At 33.3% G+C, this 18,572-nt stretch overlaps 1 protein-coding gene across 1 annotated transcript in view; it reads left to right on the forward strand.

The window, feature by feature from the left end:
• The window catches only part of LOC128995527 (uncharacterized), a 144,818-nt gene extending 131,553 nt beyond the window's left edge, over positions 1-13,265 (forward strand). The window contains exons 13-21 of the mRNA XM_054420546.1: positions 808-955; positions 1,106-1,250; positions 1,841-1,989; positions 3,268-3,387; positions 6,558-6,628; positions 8,046-8,156; positions 9,391-9,709; positions 11,126-11,594; positions 12,144-13,265. Coding sequence (XP_054276521.1) covers positions 808-955; positions 1,106-1,250; positions 1,841-1,989; positions 3,268-3,387; positions 6,558-6,628; positions 8,046-8,156; positions 9,391-9,709; positions 11,126-11,594; positions 12,144-12,367 — 1,756 coding nt within the window. The 3' untranslated portion in view covers positions 12,368-13,265. The remainder of the gene's footprint in view (positions 1-807; positions 956-1,105; positions 1,251-1,840; positions 1,990-3,267; positions 3,388-6,557; positions 6,629-8,045; positions 8,157-9,390; positions 9,710-11,125; positions 11,595-12,143) is intronic.
• Positions 13,266-18,572: the final 5,307 nt, after the last annotated feature.

Here is an 18,572-nt window from a genome sequence, read left to right on the forward strand (position 1 = left end):
CGGAATATCCTACTAATATTATAAATGAGAAAGTTTGGATGTATGGATGTATGGATGTATGTTTGTGACAAGTGAACGCGAAAAATACTGGTCGGATTGGGCTGAAATTTGGCATGATGATAGCTCACATACCCGATTAACATATAGGCATATTCTTATTTCAAAAATCCTTTCGGGCTCCGCCCCAGTGGCTCTGCAGTTTCCCATGTTAACCTTATGAGAAATGGAATTATCGAATATTAACAGCTGTTTCAATTAAACAAGTTGGTTCTGTTCTATGATGTTCAATAGCTTTAAAGTTACAAGGATTACCAACAGGGTGCGGCACTATTATTTCTTTTACATTTCTGACAACAGCTAATTTGTAACCAAAAGGTGAGTGAGCGTAGCGAACGAACTTCAACCTGGAGGCGAGTTAGCGTAGCGAACGAGCTAACCTGAAGGCAAGTGAGCGCAGCGAACGAGCTCCAACCCAAAGGTGAGTGAGCGTAGCGAACGAGCTCCAACCTAAAGGTGAGTGAGCGTAGCGAACGAGCTCCAACCTAAAGGTGAGTGAGCGTAGCGAACAAACTTCAACCAGGACGTGATTGAGCCATGCGAACGAGATAATTTTGAAAATTAAGAAGTTAAACGGGGCAAAGCCCGCGGGTTACAGCTAGTATTCCATATATTTTACAATATCGATAAACATTCTATTGAACTATTTCAAAAATGCTTTGGTTACCAAAAATCAAATATGTACACAGATTCTAACATATTGCTTTTGTCACCCAACGCAAAGAAAAAATAAATTGTAATATTTTCCAGAAACGGTTCATTAGACATTCTGATAGCGGACACCCCAATCTTGGACTATTACCGAGCAACCGACCACGGGTGTAAACTTCAGAAAATTGGTGATGCAATCAACGAAGACACCTACGCTGTAGGCATGACCAAAGGCTTTCCTCTTAAAGTAAGTATTAAAGGTACTCTTTTTTCATTAAATAAATTGCAGTAAAATTTTACATTTCATATCTGTTATCGTGATGTTATTTTATCTTTCATCCATCCATTATAAATGTGTTTGACAAACTGTAATGCCTAACCTTTCAACATATTTCAGGACAGCATTTCTGCTGTGATAGCCAAGTATTCCAGCAATGGCTATATGGATATTCTGCAGGAGAAGTGGTACGGAGGCTTGCCGTGCTTCAAACTGGCGACTGACATGGCTCAACCTCGGCCATTGGGGGTTGCTGCTGTCACGGGTAAACTTACACTTAATGATCTTCTTAAAAACGTAGAAAAAATTTCATTTTTATTTTGAACACTTTCGAATGACAGAATCTTTGATGTTAACTACAACACTGCTGATTCATTGAGGTAGAGAATGAAACAGTATTTTAAACATGGTTCTATCTTTAAGGGAAATTTTTTAGTTTGTATACTAATTTGTAAATAAAAATAGCTAATAGCAGTTGATGTTGCAGTGTCATCAATACTTAGTGTACCTAATTTACATTTTCTCCTTAGCACAGATTTTCTATAAAATAAGAGATGAAAAAATGAAATTGTGGTGGGTAGAGGTCATTATACTCTAGATGGTAAAGAATTCTAGCAACTCAATAACTGGAACTTTTTTATTGTTACAAACAAAAAGATTATCAACCTCACTGCTAGATGGCACTTTTGCAACAAAGGTAGCCTACTTACATTTTGTAGTGAAGATGTCTAGATACTTTCAAAATATGTTTTGCAATTCTTCATACCTATGAATTCTTCCATGAAAGACTGCAAGGATGCTACACAGAAGAAATCAGTTAAAATTGACACGATTGTAACATTTGTTGTTTTGTAGGTGTGTTCCTGCTCCTAGGGATGGGTATGGTAGTGGGGTGCCTTATACTGCTCATTGAACATTTATTCTACCGCTACACCCTGCCTATTCTGAGACATAAGCCCAAGGGGACCATCTGGAGGAGTAGAAATATCATGTTTTTCAGCCAGGTAATATAATAAATCTAGATCAAAATCTAGATTTTGACACCAGCAAATTTCATACACTTATATTGATTTATAAATAATCAATATAAGATTACTTTTAAATCTTACTGATAAAAAATTAAGTATCCAACATAGTTTGGGATTTAACTATGTTGTTAATTACAGTTAAATGGACTAAGTTTATAAGTCCAATTTACATCGTCCATATAATAAAGACTCGTAAAGAAGACAAAGGTTTTTTTTTATTTTCTCTCTGTCGTCTGGTTTTACTTTTTCTATGGATTCTTCGGTGTTTATGAAGGATTTATTAAGTTTGGCATTTATTATTTTGGCTTTCTTACAGGTTACTCAGTTTTAAGTATATGTTTTTTACTGTTGAGCTGTTGGATAAAGTTAAATTCAGTTAACTCGTTGAACAAAATTAAAAAAAGGTAAAGAAATAAAACCAAAAATTATCTCCCAAAAACATAAAATTAACCATCTTCTAGCTCAACAATTGTGTAAATCAACTCAACAAGAGGTTCATAAGAAGTAATTTAACAAAAGTTACACTTAGCAAAGACAAAACCAAATTGATAGAGAAAAATCTTGAATACAATCTAGAAGCCAAAATTTAAAAAAAATTCCACAACATAATACAGTTTAATAAATACCAAAGTAGCACTCCAAAAATGTATAGCGTTTATACTGATATGTTCTACAAGTCATATAATCTTTATGTTCTCATTAATTTTTTGCTGAAATATCTATTAAGGATCGAGGATATCTATTAAGTGGAGGACCCTTAGAGAGTTTGAAGATGGGGCTGGAGTAGGCCCTACCAGCTTTTTATTAATTTAAATAGCAAATGATTTATTATTTTCCATGTCCAAATTGTACTATTACGGTAGGTAGGGTACTTAATATATTAAAGTGTTTTGTTTTTCTCATCTGTTAAGGATGGATCTTTGATAAATGTAATACATATACTATGTTATATTTACAGCGTCCAGAAAATTACAAAAAGTTGACTTTAGGCAAGGGGGAAGTACTTTTTTTGGAGGAATGTTCCCAACCAAAAGTGTTAACACAAAAAAATTAAAAGACTACATTCAAAATAGCTAATCCTCTCCTAAACACACTTAACCAAAAAGGACAAGGGTTCGTATTTTGAAGTTCATAATTTTTAGGAAAATTTCCATTCTTTCCTGTAGAACCATTTTCCAGAGTTTAGCTGTTTATTTACTGTACATATTTTGAACTTTTATACATGACATGTTTTATCTTGTAATTTTTTTTCAGAAACTGTACCGCTTCATCAACTGCGTAGAACTCGTCTCCCCCCACCACGCAGCGCGGGAGCTTGTACACACTCTACGGCAAGGGCAGATCACCAGCCTCTTCCAAAAAAGTGTAAAAAGGGTTGGTGTTTGCGTCCATGTTAGCGCATTCATAATATTTGGATAACATAGTTGCGTGGGACGGTTATAGGAATTTGCTTTGAGAAGTTAACATTTCAGTTTTATTAATACAAAACATTTACTGTTAAAGAAGACAATTAAAAATGTTCTAGGAGTTTTAATGAGGTTTAAACACACATGAAACTATCCTAAGTTTTGAAATTCTAAATAGTGCTTGGATACGAATCATCCAAGATGGTCCAATTTTGCATTGGAATAAAAAATTACAGTTCAAAACAAAAGAGTTATAATATTTAAGATTTTCTACAAAATTTGTTCCAGAGTTTTAATTGACATTATTGAGCAAAAGAAATCCTGGAACAAAAGAATTTGTATTTTAGTGTAGTTTGAAAGCTACTGTAAAATATTTTTATAACAGTATTTAAGTAAATTAAACAGCTTCTAGTTGTAACTGAGTTTTCTGGTTGTGTGTGTATGTGTCTGAGACGAACTAGAAAGAAATGGCGGTCAGCAAGGGAATTTGAATATGGAGCTAGGATTCCAAATTTTTTTAATGTAAAAAATTAATTGTTGAATTCTGAAAGTACTCAACTCTTTTTTGTAAAATTCCCATTGTAATAAATTCCTATGTTATTATAAGTTTTCTGGTTGTTACTTGGTTGAATCTTTTTTATAGTGGCATTCCTTAGTAAAACTATAACAAAAATTTTAGGTGGAAAATATTTCTTCCCGTTTACGGTTAGACTGAAGATGTTGTCAAAATGTAAAATAATTATAACTAGATGATACTACTCCGCAGCGTTAAAATAATTATAATTCGAAAAATAATCAAATTTATTATTTTCGATTGCGTAATACAATATACCGTATATATACCGTATATAGCGTGTATATTATATATTAGCTTAACTAATTCAAACGATTAATAGCTCAAATTAAAGCCTATAATTTACTGATTATTTTGAGTCTAAAACATATAAAAAAACATAAACAATACTGGAGCTATTGTTTTTTTTTTCATAGAAAACCCTCATTAGAATACTTTTTATGTTGGTTTGCTTAAAAATGTGAAATACATCTTAAATTATAGTAAGAATTTAAAAATAAATCAAATTATGTTTTTTGGTTGAGTAATACAGTAGGTAAATATATGCCAATGCTTGATGGCAAATTTGTGCGTGCATACCTTCAATTTGAGACCTCGATCATGAAAATCGGTCTGGTGGAAGAGCCAAACGAACTCGGAAAAATGAAACCAAATTTAACTCCCATAAGAAAATGAATCAAATTATGTTTTTTGGTTTGAGTAATACAGTAGGTAAATATATTCCAATGCTTGAATTAATTAAACTAAATTTAACTCCCATAAGAAATGCATGGGGAGCAAACTTTGTTTACGTATTAGCCGAGCGGGATTATAGATAAATATATGCCGATGCTTGATGGCAAATCTGTGTGTGCATACCTTCAATTTGAGACCCCAATCATGAAAATCGGTCGGGTAGAAGAGCCAAACGAACTCGGCAAAGAAATACCAAATTTAACTCCCATATGAAATACATGGGGAGCAAATTTCGTTTACGTATAAGCCGAGTGGGATTTAAGATAAATATATGCCGATGCTTGATGGCAAATCTGTACGTGCATACCTTCAATTTGAGACCTCAATCATGAAAATCGGTGGGGTAGAAGATCCAAACAAATTCGGAAAAGAAAAACCAAATTTTTTAAATTCTTTTAACAGTAACAATCTTATAAGATTGTTACTGTTTGAACTAGAACTATGTAAATCAATATGTATTAACATTGCTTTTGAAGATTGTTATTAATGATTATAAGGTTAAATAAAATGTCAATGGTACCCACACAACTATGTTGTCGTTAACGGAGTAATATTTAAGAAATATATTTCAATAAATTTAATTATATTATTAACAAATAAATAAAATTCATTCTTTTGCATTATACACTTTGGAAAACCCAACATTATCAAACTTTTGTAAGTGTAAGTACTATAAAACCTCCTTAAGTTCCAGAGCAGAATTAATTTGAGTGTGTTGCTTCAATATTTGAACATTTTCCTATTTTTCTTTATTATTAGTAAGTTCTATGTAATTCTTTACGCTTTAATCACTCTTTAATTCTGCTCTGAGGTTGAAATAACTCTATATACAGTAATTTTTATCTTCTATTATTCTTCTCCTTAACTAGCTACAATTTCAAAAATATATAAATTGTATTACTCCTTACATGCTTCATAGCCGCTTAATGCTTTCTCAGCATGTATTAGTGCTGATGATCGAATAAAACATTTTGCTTTGCCAATTGCTGATTGCTTTTAGAAATTTATAATAAAAATAAAAAATAAAGTGCTTTAAAAATATCTTTAACTTTTATACCATAAAAATAATTTAATCTAAAAATAAAATTAATGAAAAATGACACATTTATCTGTGTAACATATTGATCCTAATTTGCTATAACCTAAAGTATAAAATAATTTATTACAAAGTTATTAAATTTGTCAACTCCTAATAAAAACCAAATTATTGAAGGCTTTAAATACAGTATTTTTTTTTTATAAATAGTATGCTATATCTAATATGGTGTCATTAATTCTAATGCCTTGTGCCAGCTTCAAGCATTTTTGTAAGCATGCATTGCATGTATAATGTTAAGCTGTTGTTCATTTCACGTGAGAAAATACAGATAGTTTGTCAATGGTACAAAAATGATTACCTGGCCTTAAACCATTGACCAGTTCCAAGGTAAACGGACGGCCAGGAAACAGGTTTCATCATGCAGACTATAAAATATATAATAATTTTCTCTTATTGAAGTAATTTGTGTTATATTAAACTACTCTTTATGATTCTACTTTTCAGAAAAATATGTTATTCATATAACAATTATAACACATTATTTATTTTATAACTGTATTTATTTTAACTTAAATGCTTATGTTTTCTAATTTACAAAATTTTATGAGTGAAAATTTTGACGAACTTGAATCAACGAATTTAAATGTTGTCTGTAATTAATTTACGTGTCCAGAAAATAACTTTATTGATACTGATATTTTCACCTAACATAGGAAGGTAAAGATAAAAACATATTTTGAAATTTCCATTAGCTTAAAATATTTTTCCGTAATGCTGTATTTTGTTCCAGAAGGAACACGAGCAAAGACGCAGAAGAAGGAGTAAAGCACAATTTTTTGAAATGATACAAGAAATTAGAAGGTAATTTTATTAACATTTTTTTTAAGTACCAGTATTTGTTTTCTTTTATTTGGCAACATATGAAAATACAATCTTTGAAAATCTGGAGCAGATTTTCTTGCTGGGTCAACAACATTTTTGTTGATATCATTCTATGTTTTCTGTAATTAATAAATCAGATACAGTAACTATTTTTACTGTGTTTTCTATTAAGTATTGAGACCCAGTTTTGTACAGTCCAGGCACAACTAAAATAGGCACTAATATACCTTACGATTGCTTTGAAGTCTTAATAAGTCTTAGTAAATCGGAATATTAATTCAAACACTAAATAAAAGCTTGTTTTGGGATAGGTGCGATGCCTTTTAAGCTTGTGTTGTTTCTGACTAAGATCAACTGTTTCTACATAAGTGATCGCTTATGAAGACCAGCTGATTACAGTTTTAAAACATCGCAAATATAAAATAAAATTATTTTCCAAAATTATTTAAAATTATAATGATTAAAATCATATTTGAAGGAGGACAACTTAAGATACAACTTAGGTGTTTAAATAAGTTTCTTCCATGGAAAGGAACAGGAGCTCAGTTATTACCTGAAAAAATGTGTCAAGGAACAATTAAAAATACACACCGGTACACAAAAGTTACACATTAACACTAAATTTCTTTGTTAGTTTCTAAAATTTGTTTTATTCTCTTTAAAGAGGTTGTTTGTCACTATTTTAGTAAAAAGAAACTTCTAAATTATTTCAAACAACCATTTTTTTCCTGTTAAAAGAAATTGTAATCACAGAAATGTTTTTTACCTCAACGTTGATGCTTTCGAAGCTGAAATTTCTATTAAAAATAATAGTGTTCTAAAATTTCTTGACAAATTCAGTAAAACCGACCAGAATCTGTTTAACAGAAACACTTCTTGTTATCGAGATGCAAATCGCACGTCTGCCAGAGGCTGTAAGCATTGTCATCTTAAAGACAAAGGGATTTCAGCCATAAATTATTCACCAACTTTATATTCGGGATCAAAGCTAACCCTTGCGTCAAACCATTCTTTGAAACACTTCCCCCAAACACAAAACAGTACACAAATAGTTTAAGTATTTTTTTTAGCTTAATGGATATAAGAATTTTTACGTTTTTATTAATGTACTACACTTGGAATTGAGACAAACCAGACACCAGTAAGATTGTAAAACTAGTCTTTTGAAGTTTTTTTTATCGGAATACGCAAAAATTCCTTAATTTCAATGTGTGACTTTTATTACTGTTTGAATTTTATCGTTACTACTTTTGATGGGACTTGAATATTTTACAGCCATATTGTCATATTCTACTTATAAGAGAAATAAAATCCCACTGTGATTTAGAAAATTGTTTAGACTTGACTATGTTAGTGACATTTTTTCAGTAATTACAAAAAATTACATCGATTACAGAGTACAACAAGAAGAGAAAGTAGTAAACGCAACAGTTCCAATGTTGACTTTACCGGAGGAGAAAAGTCCAAAAGTCAAGAAGCACACTCCAGAACAAAGAAGACATTCTAGGTAAAGTATATTGTCGGTGGTACATATAGAGCAGCCAAAAAACTTGGTTGTTATTGGTTATATCATAAAAGATATACTCGTGGAAATTAGTACATAATTTCTGTCTGAAAGTGTGAGAAATATGGATACCAAGTTTCCTATATTTATGGCATTTAAGAAAAAAAATTTAGTATTTTCGCTTAAGTTTTTTGGGATAATGTTTTTGTCCAAACAAATTTAATATAAAGCTTCTGCAATGGGAGTATGTTTTCAGTATTTATTGAAATGAAGAAAGACAAATTATGGGTCTTGTGTCAAAATTTTGGAGTAAATAGCAATGGTGCGTGTCTTATACAGCTTTTACAGGAATTGGCTTGTTTACCCAACACAAAAAGAGGGTACCAGTAACTTGGCTTGGCGTCTTACGTTTAGCCGAGGAAAACTTATACTGTGTGTTTATATTCTTTTATGGATCTAGCTTAACTGAAGGCAGTACTCTGTACCTCTAGCAACTTACTTCAGAGTGTATAGTGACTGATAACCAAATAATGCCTTATGATGTATAGAATAATATATTTTACGATCCATATGTCTTTTACCTGATTAGTTAACTTAGAGATTGTTTTTAGCCTACGTGTAGGTAGTAGTGTAGTTGACGGTTAGGTCAAATTGTCTTGCTTGAAGACGTAAACAATGAAATAAACTAAAAAAATTATTATGTGTAGTAAATGTTTATATGTTAACCCAAATTGTCTTGCTTGAAGACGTAAACAATGAAACTATAGAAGTGTTTATGTAGTAAATGTTTATAAAGGCCAAAGTCTAGCTTGAATACATAAATGATCGTGAAACCGTAAAACCATAGAATTTTGTATGTATTAAATGTTTAAATAGGTCGAACTGTCTTGCTTGTAATTAAATGGTTTTAAACTATATAGAACTATTCGTGTAGTATATGTTTATATAGGTCAAACTGTCTTGCCTGAAGACGTTAACGATGAGACACAAATTTTTAATGTAGTAAATGTTTATGTTGGCAGAACTGTTTTGCTTGACGCCGTAAACGATGAAACTAAAGAATTATTTATGTAGTAAATGTTTATGTTGGCCAAACTGTCTTGCTTGAAGACGTAAACGCAATACCAATACCCCTGCTATAGCCCTGCAGTGTTTGTACATAGCAGCTTATAGACCCTACTGATGGTTCCTCCCCAGTAGAAGCTAGTTCCCTCAGCTGTTCCCTCGCTGGTTGTAGGCTCAACTTGGTGAGACGTCTAAGTAAAGACGTGTTCAGATCTAAGAGCTCGAGTAACTTGAGCATCCGTCGGCTTAGTTCCGATATCAACATGGCGGCGGGCAGGTTCCTCGACTGCCACAGCTCGCAGGCGATTGGTCGACGGCTGAGCAGGGATACCAACCTGAGTCCGCCTGATATCAACTCTCGCCGGGCCAGTCACCTGTCTATCAATCGCAAGCCTTCGTCTCAGTTTCTGAGTCCTTCGGATGCAGAGAGTTCGTCAGACGTCAGCATGACTCCTAGGAGTCCGAACTTGATCAATACGCAGTCAACCTCGGTAAGTTTGTTGTGTCATCATTCAAGTATGTGTTTTTTTGTCGCTAGTTGCCCTTTAAGGACTCGTATGGAGAGAACTAAACATTCCATATCCACCCTAAAGTTGGTAAAGAATAAAAATTAGGTAAGTGAAATTGCGCCACGAACACATCATGTTGATATAATTAAATTACTGATTACCGTCTAAATTGCCAACAAACTATGTTCTATTGTAAGATATGGAATATTTTGTGTAACAATAATAAAAGCCAAGAGAAAATAGTTATTTGTGTAACTAGTGGTGAAAGTGGCACTTTGCTGCACACGAGAGCAATGATTACGCACGAGCCGCAGGCGAGTACGGAATGACCTCGAGTGCAGCAAAGGCCTTTTTCACTCGTGTTACACATTATATTTTTCCTACAGTCACTATAAAGCATATAAATAATTAGTCTTTCAAACACTATACAACACGTTTTTAGGTTCAGCTGGCAACACAAATGGTGCCCTAGAGAAAGTAGTACCCGCGGTCCGTATCACTCCGCTATTTTTCCTCAGCAAGAAATGTGCTCCGCGTTTTGAGAATATATTTCCGTATGTTTTTGTAATTTGAAGTGGTTTCCGCGCCTAAAAAAATGCATTAAAGGTATTTTCTTGTTTATTAAGATCGTAGGAATGTTTTAAAAACGTTTAAAAGAAAAGTCCAGAAAGTTCAGAAATACCGAAACTATAAACACGAAATGACAAGTTAAATCGTAGTTATAATAGTCAATCAGCTGCTCATAGTATTATTATCCTTAAGTGTTTCCAACCTATTTCCAAGCGTACACGGATTACGTGCATAATAGAACCACGCTGTTTTGTGTTGTTTCGTTGGAATCCTGATGTGCGGCAAAGTATAAACCGTACGACAAAGTATAAACCGTACGACAAAGTATAAACCGTACGGCAAAGTATAAATATGCAGCAATTATCAGCTTTCTGTACTATAAACAGTAGAAGGAAGCCAACTTTGTCGGGTGACTGTAGGACAAAATAATTTCAGACTGCACATATTTATTTAAGTATTAAGTAGAGTTTAAGTAAGTAGTCATGCCAAGAAAAGGCCTTGACTCTTTCCACTTTACTTCTTTCTCAAGCAACGATTCCTGTAGATTGAAAAAATAACTTCAATTTGTAAAAGAAGAAAAATAATTACACTTAACTTTCACCATAGGACATTTGGTGGTTTTGGTTTTGGTAGTCCCACTCTGACCTTATTATTTAACGTGGACCGTATATTACCATAATTTTCATACCAGTGACAATTGGCATTCAAGTCCAGAACCCATCTTGCAATGAATCCAAACTAAGTTATCTTGGTTTTTGGAGGCGAGCACTATACTCTGCTACCGGTACCCAGATAGTTGTGATATACATACAAAATATCTTTTCCTAGATGCGGTTGCTGCAAACACTGCCAAAGTCGCCCGACTATGCCTCAGCCGCCTCCCGCTTCCGATACGTCGACATCAAATCTCCGTCCTTCAAGACAAAACTGTCTCGCTTCAAAGAACCTCAGGAAGAAACTCCCAAGGTGGTTATTCACTGTGACACTGAAATTCCCACAACATCAACCGCTCCCCCCACTCCTCCCCCTCGCACTACTTCCGCTTCGACTGCCTCTCAGGAACATCTCATAGAGATTATCATCCCCCCGGATAACACGCCTGTGGCCTCTGACAGACTGACCTCGGGTGAGACACTACAACCTTCCAGAAGTCTAACCGGACTGAGTGTTCTGGAGCAGATTTCCTCCCTGGAGCAGACGCCGAGACCTCCCACAGCTCCCAAGCCCAAGATCGTCTCCTACCTACCGAAGAAACACAGGAAACTGAGCACGGAAGCGGGACAAAGAAAAGTTAACAGTAGGTTTCAATTTAATGATAAATTTATTAAATAATATCCCTTTATGCTTTAGTTTTTGGATGACTATAGGTTACATGCTAGGTAAGAACTGAGGCAAACTTGAAGGTAAATATTAAATATTATTCTTGCTAATATTGGTCCAGAGATAGTGTAGTATCGTTGACTTTTGACAGTAGCTATCCCATATGGACCAGCTGTAGGCAATTTCGTTCAAAAAGAACATAATTTAATGAGCCATTCATCCCGGAGCAACCTCTATAGAGTTATTCTGCAGCTTTAATGATACAGTACCTATATTCTATCTTCTCTCCTTTGTGTTCCTGTGAATTAAATACCTACATGCAAAAAAGAAAGATTTGCTTTATCAAATACACAGGTACACAAATGACACAGAAACCTGTAACTTACATTAAGAAATCGACAGATTGTTTGCATTGCCAGAAACTATAGCTGCTCAATGCAAATGACAGATTGCCATAAGCAAGTACAAATACTATTTACAACAGCTTTTTTAGTAAACACAGTTCAAACTTAAACTCATTTTACAGGCAAACCCAGAAAAAGAGCGAGTTCAGACTCGATCTTGCGAGCAGAGGAACCTAATCCAGAGACTCGTGACATGAGTGTCGTAGAGAACTGCGATGTGTTCCTTCCCGAGACAACACCGCTTAGTCGTCTGTCACGGGCCGAACTGATGACTCTGTCGCAGATACCCGAACACGAGCTCAAACGGAAACTCATGGAGGCCATTGAGAACAGAGATCCCACCTGAGGAAGAATCTCACAGACTGTTTATGTGTACGTAACTCGTGTGCGTAACTCGCCTACGCAGCGAGCGATAGCAAGCAGGGGCCTCTTATGATGACACCAACGATGTTTATAAGTTGCGCGAACTGGTGGAATTGTTCCACTTTGCCATGTATAGAGTTTTAACATTAATATAGCGCTCATTCACTAATATCTGTTATGGAGCGAAGGCAATTGTTCTCTTTCTTTGATATTTTTACTCATGTGATTTTATGGTAAGCAATATTTTTGTAGACCAATGGAGTGGGTTACTGTGTACCCATGAAACAGCTAAGGAATCTGGCATTTGGTTCTTTCCCAGCCAAAACAAACTTCCAATTATTATGTTTGTAAAAAAATCTGCTTGTTTTAATTTTATAGTCAATTGAAATACTCATTTATATCATTTAAAAACAGTTTGTTGTAGGGTTTCCAAATATTGGACCTATACAAAACCGAGTGGTAATATTGTTGAACTGGCCTCAAGCTGACACTTAAATTAAGAAATTTATTTTATTAAGTGACTTTACAAAATTAAGAGTTTTATAAACTGAAAATTTGGAAACCCTTTCAGATGTAACTTTTACCAAAACATCAAAGTGAGGTTCAAACTAATCTTATATGAAGAAAACTCTTATTTAAACTTCTGTGGTTTCAGTGTTTTGTCCCACAGTCATCTAGTTACTAAGAGCATCAAATGATTCACTTAAATGAAAAGAATCTAATTTATAGACGTTACCAGAACTCTGCCAGCTATCCAAACTCACTGTATAGTATATACTACCCAGTGGTAATCTAGTAGTTAGGTTTAGACCATACGGATAGTGAGATACTAAGCGCGACTCCAATGCATGTATGTTTTCTAAAGTATCAAATTAAGTGACTTGTAGACATACCTAGATGCCTTGCAATTTAAATAGTTATTTATTGTATATTTTTACTAAAAGTAGTCTTCAATTCCTTGTTCAACTCAAGTGGTACCAGGGCCCCTTTTTTCTATTCTGGGTTTGCATCAGAAAACCCGTATTCAAAATTTGAAGCCTTTGACAGATAGAAATTTGCACGGAAATTCTTTGTTGGGACCAATGATAATTTATTGGGGGTGGTTAACCCGAACATTATGATTAAGAAAACCAGTGAAAGATAAAACAAAAGTTCATTTTACTTTTCTACAGTTGGGGTGAAAAAATTTACGATCTTACAAAATATTTGATTTAACTATCTCAAAATAAATTCTATCCCAAACTATTTACTTATTAACTGCTTGATAGTTCCAAAGGCAAAAGACACAGAGAAATAAGGTACCGAGGAAACACGCTTATGGGACTACCGTTCGCTTTCACTCTAGCGTGTTGTTCCGGAACTATATTTGTGACCAGTAAGGAAGAGCCCGAGCAGTTCATTGTGCAGAAATATCTATCCCACAAGACACAGGGTCTTCCTCCACCGTTGTAGTACATGATGGCGAGGGGGTGATGTTGGGCTTTGCCCTAGACACCAGCACTGGTGCTAGACACCACTGAAGTGTGTCATTGAGTGTTTCGTCTGTAACCGGTATTTCTCTGTGCAAAATATTATTGAATATATTCATTTCAACCAACTTATTTAACTATAAAACTTAAACAAAACAAACATTTTTATAATGATAACCAAAAAGTTAATTAAGCGGAAGTTTGTAACTAAAATCTAAAACTATAACAATATTCTACTATGACTCCTAAATATTTTATTTAAATAAAAACACTATTTAAAAATTGAGAAATAAAGTGGCTCTGTGAAACAACTAAAAAAAATTCAGTTAAATATATTTTACGCATTGTTACAACTTAATCCTTAATTTTAAGGTGCTATGAGACCAAGACTAGCTTGGAAAACTATTTATTAATGTGTTGAATTTGAAAAATTTTATGCACTTATAGATCTTAGTCTATAGAATGTACCTAAGACACTTATTACAATGTAATGTACATATTTCAGTAGGATAGAAGATATGCTCGGATATGAAATTTTATTCACTGTTTTACACGTTACTACATCGACAAACTACGGTGAATGTTATATTGACACGCCTTGTAATGAAAATCATTATGTGATATTGAGAAAAACTGTTGTTTTTCTTTAAAATATTAAACAAAAATATAGATAAATATTCAATTGCAAAAGTAAAGCGAAATAATTTAGCGCAATTAAAAATAGGGTGGGTTTAAGTCCTTCAACAGTGTGATTTTTATTTTTTATTATTTTTTTCTCACAAAATAAAATAATAACATAGGAATTTATTACAATGGGAATTTTACAAAAAAGAGTAGAGTACAATCAGAATTCAACAATTAATTTTTACAATTATTTAATTTTAGCTTATTAAATAAAAAAAACGATTAATTTTTTGAATACATAACTAGTCAAATGTTTCGTCGTGGCATATAATTTTACCTTGTTGAATTATTTTACTGGTTATTGTGCTATTTCGGAGCAAGGTGAGAAATGTTGATTTAAAAGTTCAAACCTATGTGAGTTAAATAAAATATTCCAATTTGTGATACTGTAGCTAGTATTCAATGTACAGTGTAAGTGTACACTAGGATGATTTCTAAAATCAGGAAAAAATATTTCTGAAATTGAATCGACCTTTTTTGTATTTGTTTTGGAGCTTTACACACAGTGGCGGATCTAGAGCAGTCACAAGGGGGGGGCGAACCAGGGAGTCAGGGGCGGTTCGGGGGTACCCCTCCGAAAAATGTGTGTAAACTAAGTCTCCTAAATCACAGTTTTTTACCATTTCTTTGTCCAAAGTTAGTGTGACAAATTATTTTACGCAATTTGTATGCACTACTGTATTACATGCAGTAAAAAATATATGTATATGTATGCCCGAGGGGGGGGCGGTCGCCCCCCTCGCCCCCCCTCTGGATCCGCCACTGTTTACACACTGGTCCTTAAATGGCTGAAACGGGACCTATTATGATTCAAAATTAATAAAACTTGCTATTTAATCGGTATCTATTTAACACAAGACCAGTTCCTTGAAATAATTGTTTTAACATTTTATTAAAACCTTTCCATGTTTTAAACTATCTGTAGTGATAAAAATAATATGTTTATTATTATAAAGAATTAAGAAAATGTCACTAGTAGTTAAATTATTAAAATGATCAAAACATAAATACTCTATAGTAGGTAGGCTGTATTATAAAATAGTTTAATGGATTTATATAAAAACAGGTCAATTATGCAATAATGTGTACTCGGTTTTAGTACTAATAGTTTTGTGGTTTATAAAACAGACCTCTTATATTGTAAAAATCTACCTATCGGATAAGCTTACAAACTGAAAAAGTGGATTTTTTCACCATATAATCTTAGTTAAAATCAATTATCCAGAAATGTATGCATTTGTAACAGATAAAATTTTAAGGGAAAATTTCTCTATTCAACAACCTATTTGGAAATTTTAATTAGAATATTTGCAAAAATTATTACTAGAAAATAATATAGTTCTCGTTGAATATCACAATTTTATCATATTTGGCATTAAATGTATACAAAGTAAAAAGACCTTGGCTATTTTTACTATGCCATGCTTATCAAAAGGTCAAAGCATTCAATTTTAGATTTGAAAGAAGTCTACTATGAAAGTAATCTTATCTCAATGTTTAACCTTGAAGAATCTGAACTTTTCTTTTCAGCAAATAAACAGAAAATTAAAACTCTGAGTGTAAGTTATATGCAGTTTAATTAGATAAATTATCAAATTTTATTATTATTTTAACTAGTTCTATATTATTTTACTGTATTATGTCCTATTTAGTATAATTAAATTACGCATTACTAGGTATTATTTTTTACCACACCGAATCTTTTAATTACACATGAGTTGGAAATAGTTAAAATCTAATAAAATATTTGAACCTGTAAGTGTTTTTTTCTGAGAGGTTTTCAGACTGCCTCTGCCTCTTTATGATGTGATTATAATGCATTTCATCTCCTTAGTATCAAATATTTTAAGAAATTAGTACCGGTAACAAAAAGTTGTGTAATTAAATATTGAAGTTCTGTGATTATTTTTGCTTCTAATCTTTGTCAACAAAATATAAACAGAAATAAAATGTAATGTTTTCATCTTGTGTGAATAAATTGTTATAAGACTCTGGATTGAGCGGTAAATTATGTTGGAAAATGTGAACATTGAATGATATGGTTAATTTTTAAACTGTAATAGAATTTACATTGTTATTAAGATTTACATTCCATATTTTATATGTCTCAATCAGTATTCTATGAGTTCTTGTAACTTGCTCTACACCACTGTCTCCTGTTTATAAATATTTCTTAATATTAATACATTTATCAATTGATTGTTTGTCAACAAGTCTTATTAAAACAGCACAAAAACGTTCGAATATGTAAATATTGTAACATAGTTCTGTAAATAATAGAGATTTTGATTTTTAACATTCAAATAAGTTGATACTGTATTGTGAAAGCTATATTGTTGATTCTTATGTCATTGGATAACAAAATTATGTTATAAAAATTACGTTACAACATAAATTAGGATGTTGTTTTATTCACCCATACATTGTAGGAGTGGTTTTCAATATACTATTGATTGTACAAATTACACATTTGGGAATGTTTAAAGCTATAGTATGAATGGTGGAAGCTGTCTTCTGACCCTTCGCCAGGAATGGCTCAGGCCATAAACCCAAACTCTGTTCTTGCTCTAATACACCCCCTTTTAGCTCCTTTTAGCCTTTTAGCCTTTCCTACTAGCTTCAGTATATTTTTTACCAATGTCATAATTTCCAAAATTTTATCAAAAAAAAGGAGAAGTACTTAAAAATATTAAAAACATTAATAGGTACTAAACAAGGGTATGAACTATGAATTTGATTAAGAAACAAAAAGTAACTTATGTAGAGAACGGTAATGTTTAATATGCCTTCACATAACCACTTTGACAACTGACTATAATCATTAAATCATATGGACCCCAAGTATTTTCATAAGTGCTGTAAATGTATGCTTGTTACAGCCCTATCATTCAAAAATAGCTTTGTAGTTATCAAAAGGTAAGGGGTATTTTGCTTGTTTCCCAAAATATGACCAATAAAAGATTTTAACACATGCATCTACAAAATTTATGAAAGAGGAAGATACCTGCTCAACCACCCTAATAAAAAGAAAAAAAACAATAGTTGTAATTACAGTGTTGTAATGTCACTTGTAATAATTATTTTGACGATTATTTTCTCTCTGGATTTAAAGGTTACTCTGAAACTGTTGGGTTTCACTCTGGACCGTAAGCTATCCTGGGATAAACACATTGATGTGATCACCAAGAGATTGTCCAGAGTCTTGTTCCTGCTGCGGAAGCTTCAGAGCCTACTTGACCGCAAATACCTAACAGTGGTCTATCATGCCCTGTTCCATTCTCACATCAGCTATGGACTGCTTCTTTGGGGGCACGCTTTGGAGTGCTACAGACTGCTTTTGCTGCAGAAGGCAGCGGTGAGAATTATCACCTCTAGTGATTATCTAGATCACTGCCGGCCCCTGTTTCGGAGTTTGGACATACTCACCGTACCGTCTAACTACATCCTGGTTTCGCTGGTTTATGTTAAGCGACATGAGGCCTCCTTCACCACCAGAAGCGAAATACATGACCACTACGTAAGAAGCAGATCTAATCTGGACATCCCGAGGCGTAGGCTAGTTAAGACCTCAAAGCACTTCCCGGACTTAGCGTTGAAGATGTTTAATAAGCTTCCAACTAGGGTTAGACTGCTTGAGAAAAACCGCTTTGAACGTGTCTTGGTGCGGTGGCTAAAGGACATGGCTTTTTACTCAATTGACGAGTTTTTTGCCGATTCACTCTCCTCCCTGCTCGCCATTTGTACTCTGTAAATATTAATGATAGTTAAATGTTTTCATATTCAATTTTATGTATGAAGTGATGTTTTAATTTTTTATTGACATGAACAATCCAGTCTTCTCTGGTAAAAGTTCACGACAGAAGGTAAAAGGTAAAAGGTATAACCGTTTAATAAAGGTTTGTGTCCTTCTTTAGTCAACAAATAATATTTTTCCTAGACACCCCAAGAAATTTTATATGAATATAGGTACGCAGTTGGTAGGTGTCAACCATTCGGTTTTCTCGGCTTTATTTATTTGTGTTCTTTTAATGACGG

This window comes from Macrosteles quadrilineatus, unplaced genomic scaffold (assembly GCF_028750875.1).
Source record: "Macrosteles quadrilineatus isolate MER2022 unplaced genomic scaffold, UCM_ALF_1.0 Scaffold_5__1_contigs__length_97177068, whole genome shotgun sequence".
Taxonomy (NCBI): domain Eukaryota; kingdom Metazoa; phylum Arthropoda; class Insecta; order Hemiptera; family Cicadellidae; genus Macrosteles; species Macrosteles quadrilineatus.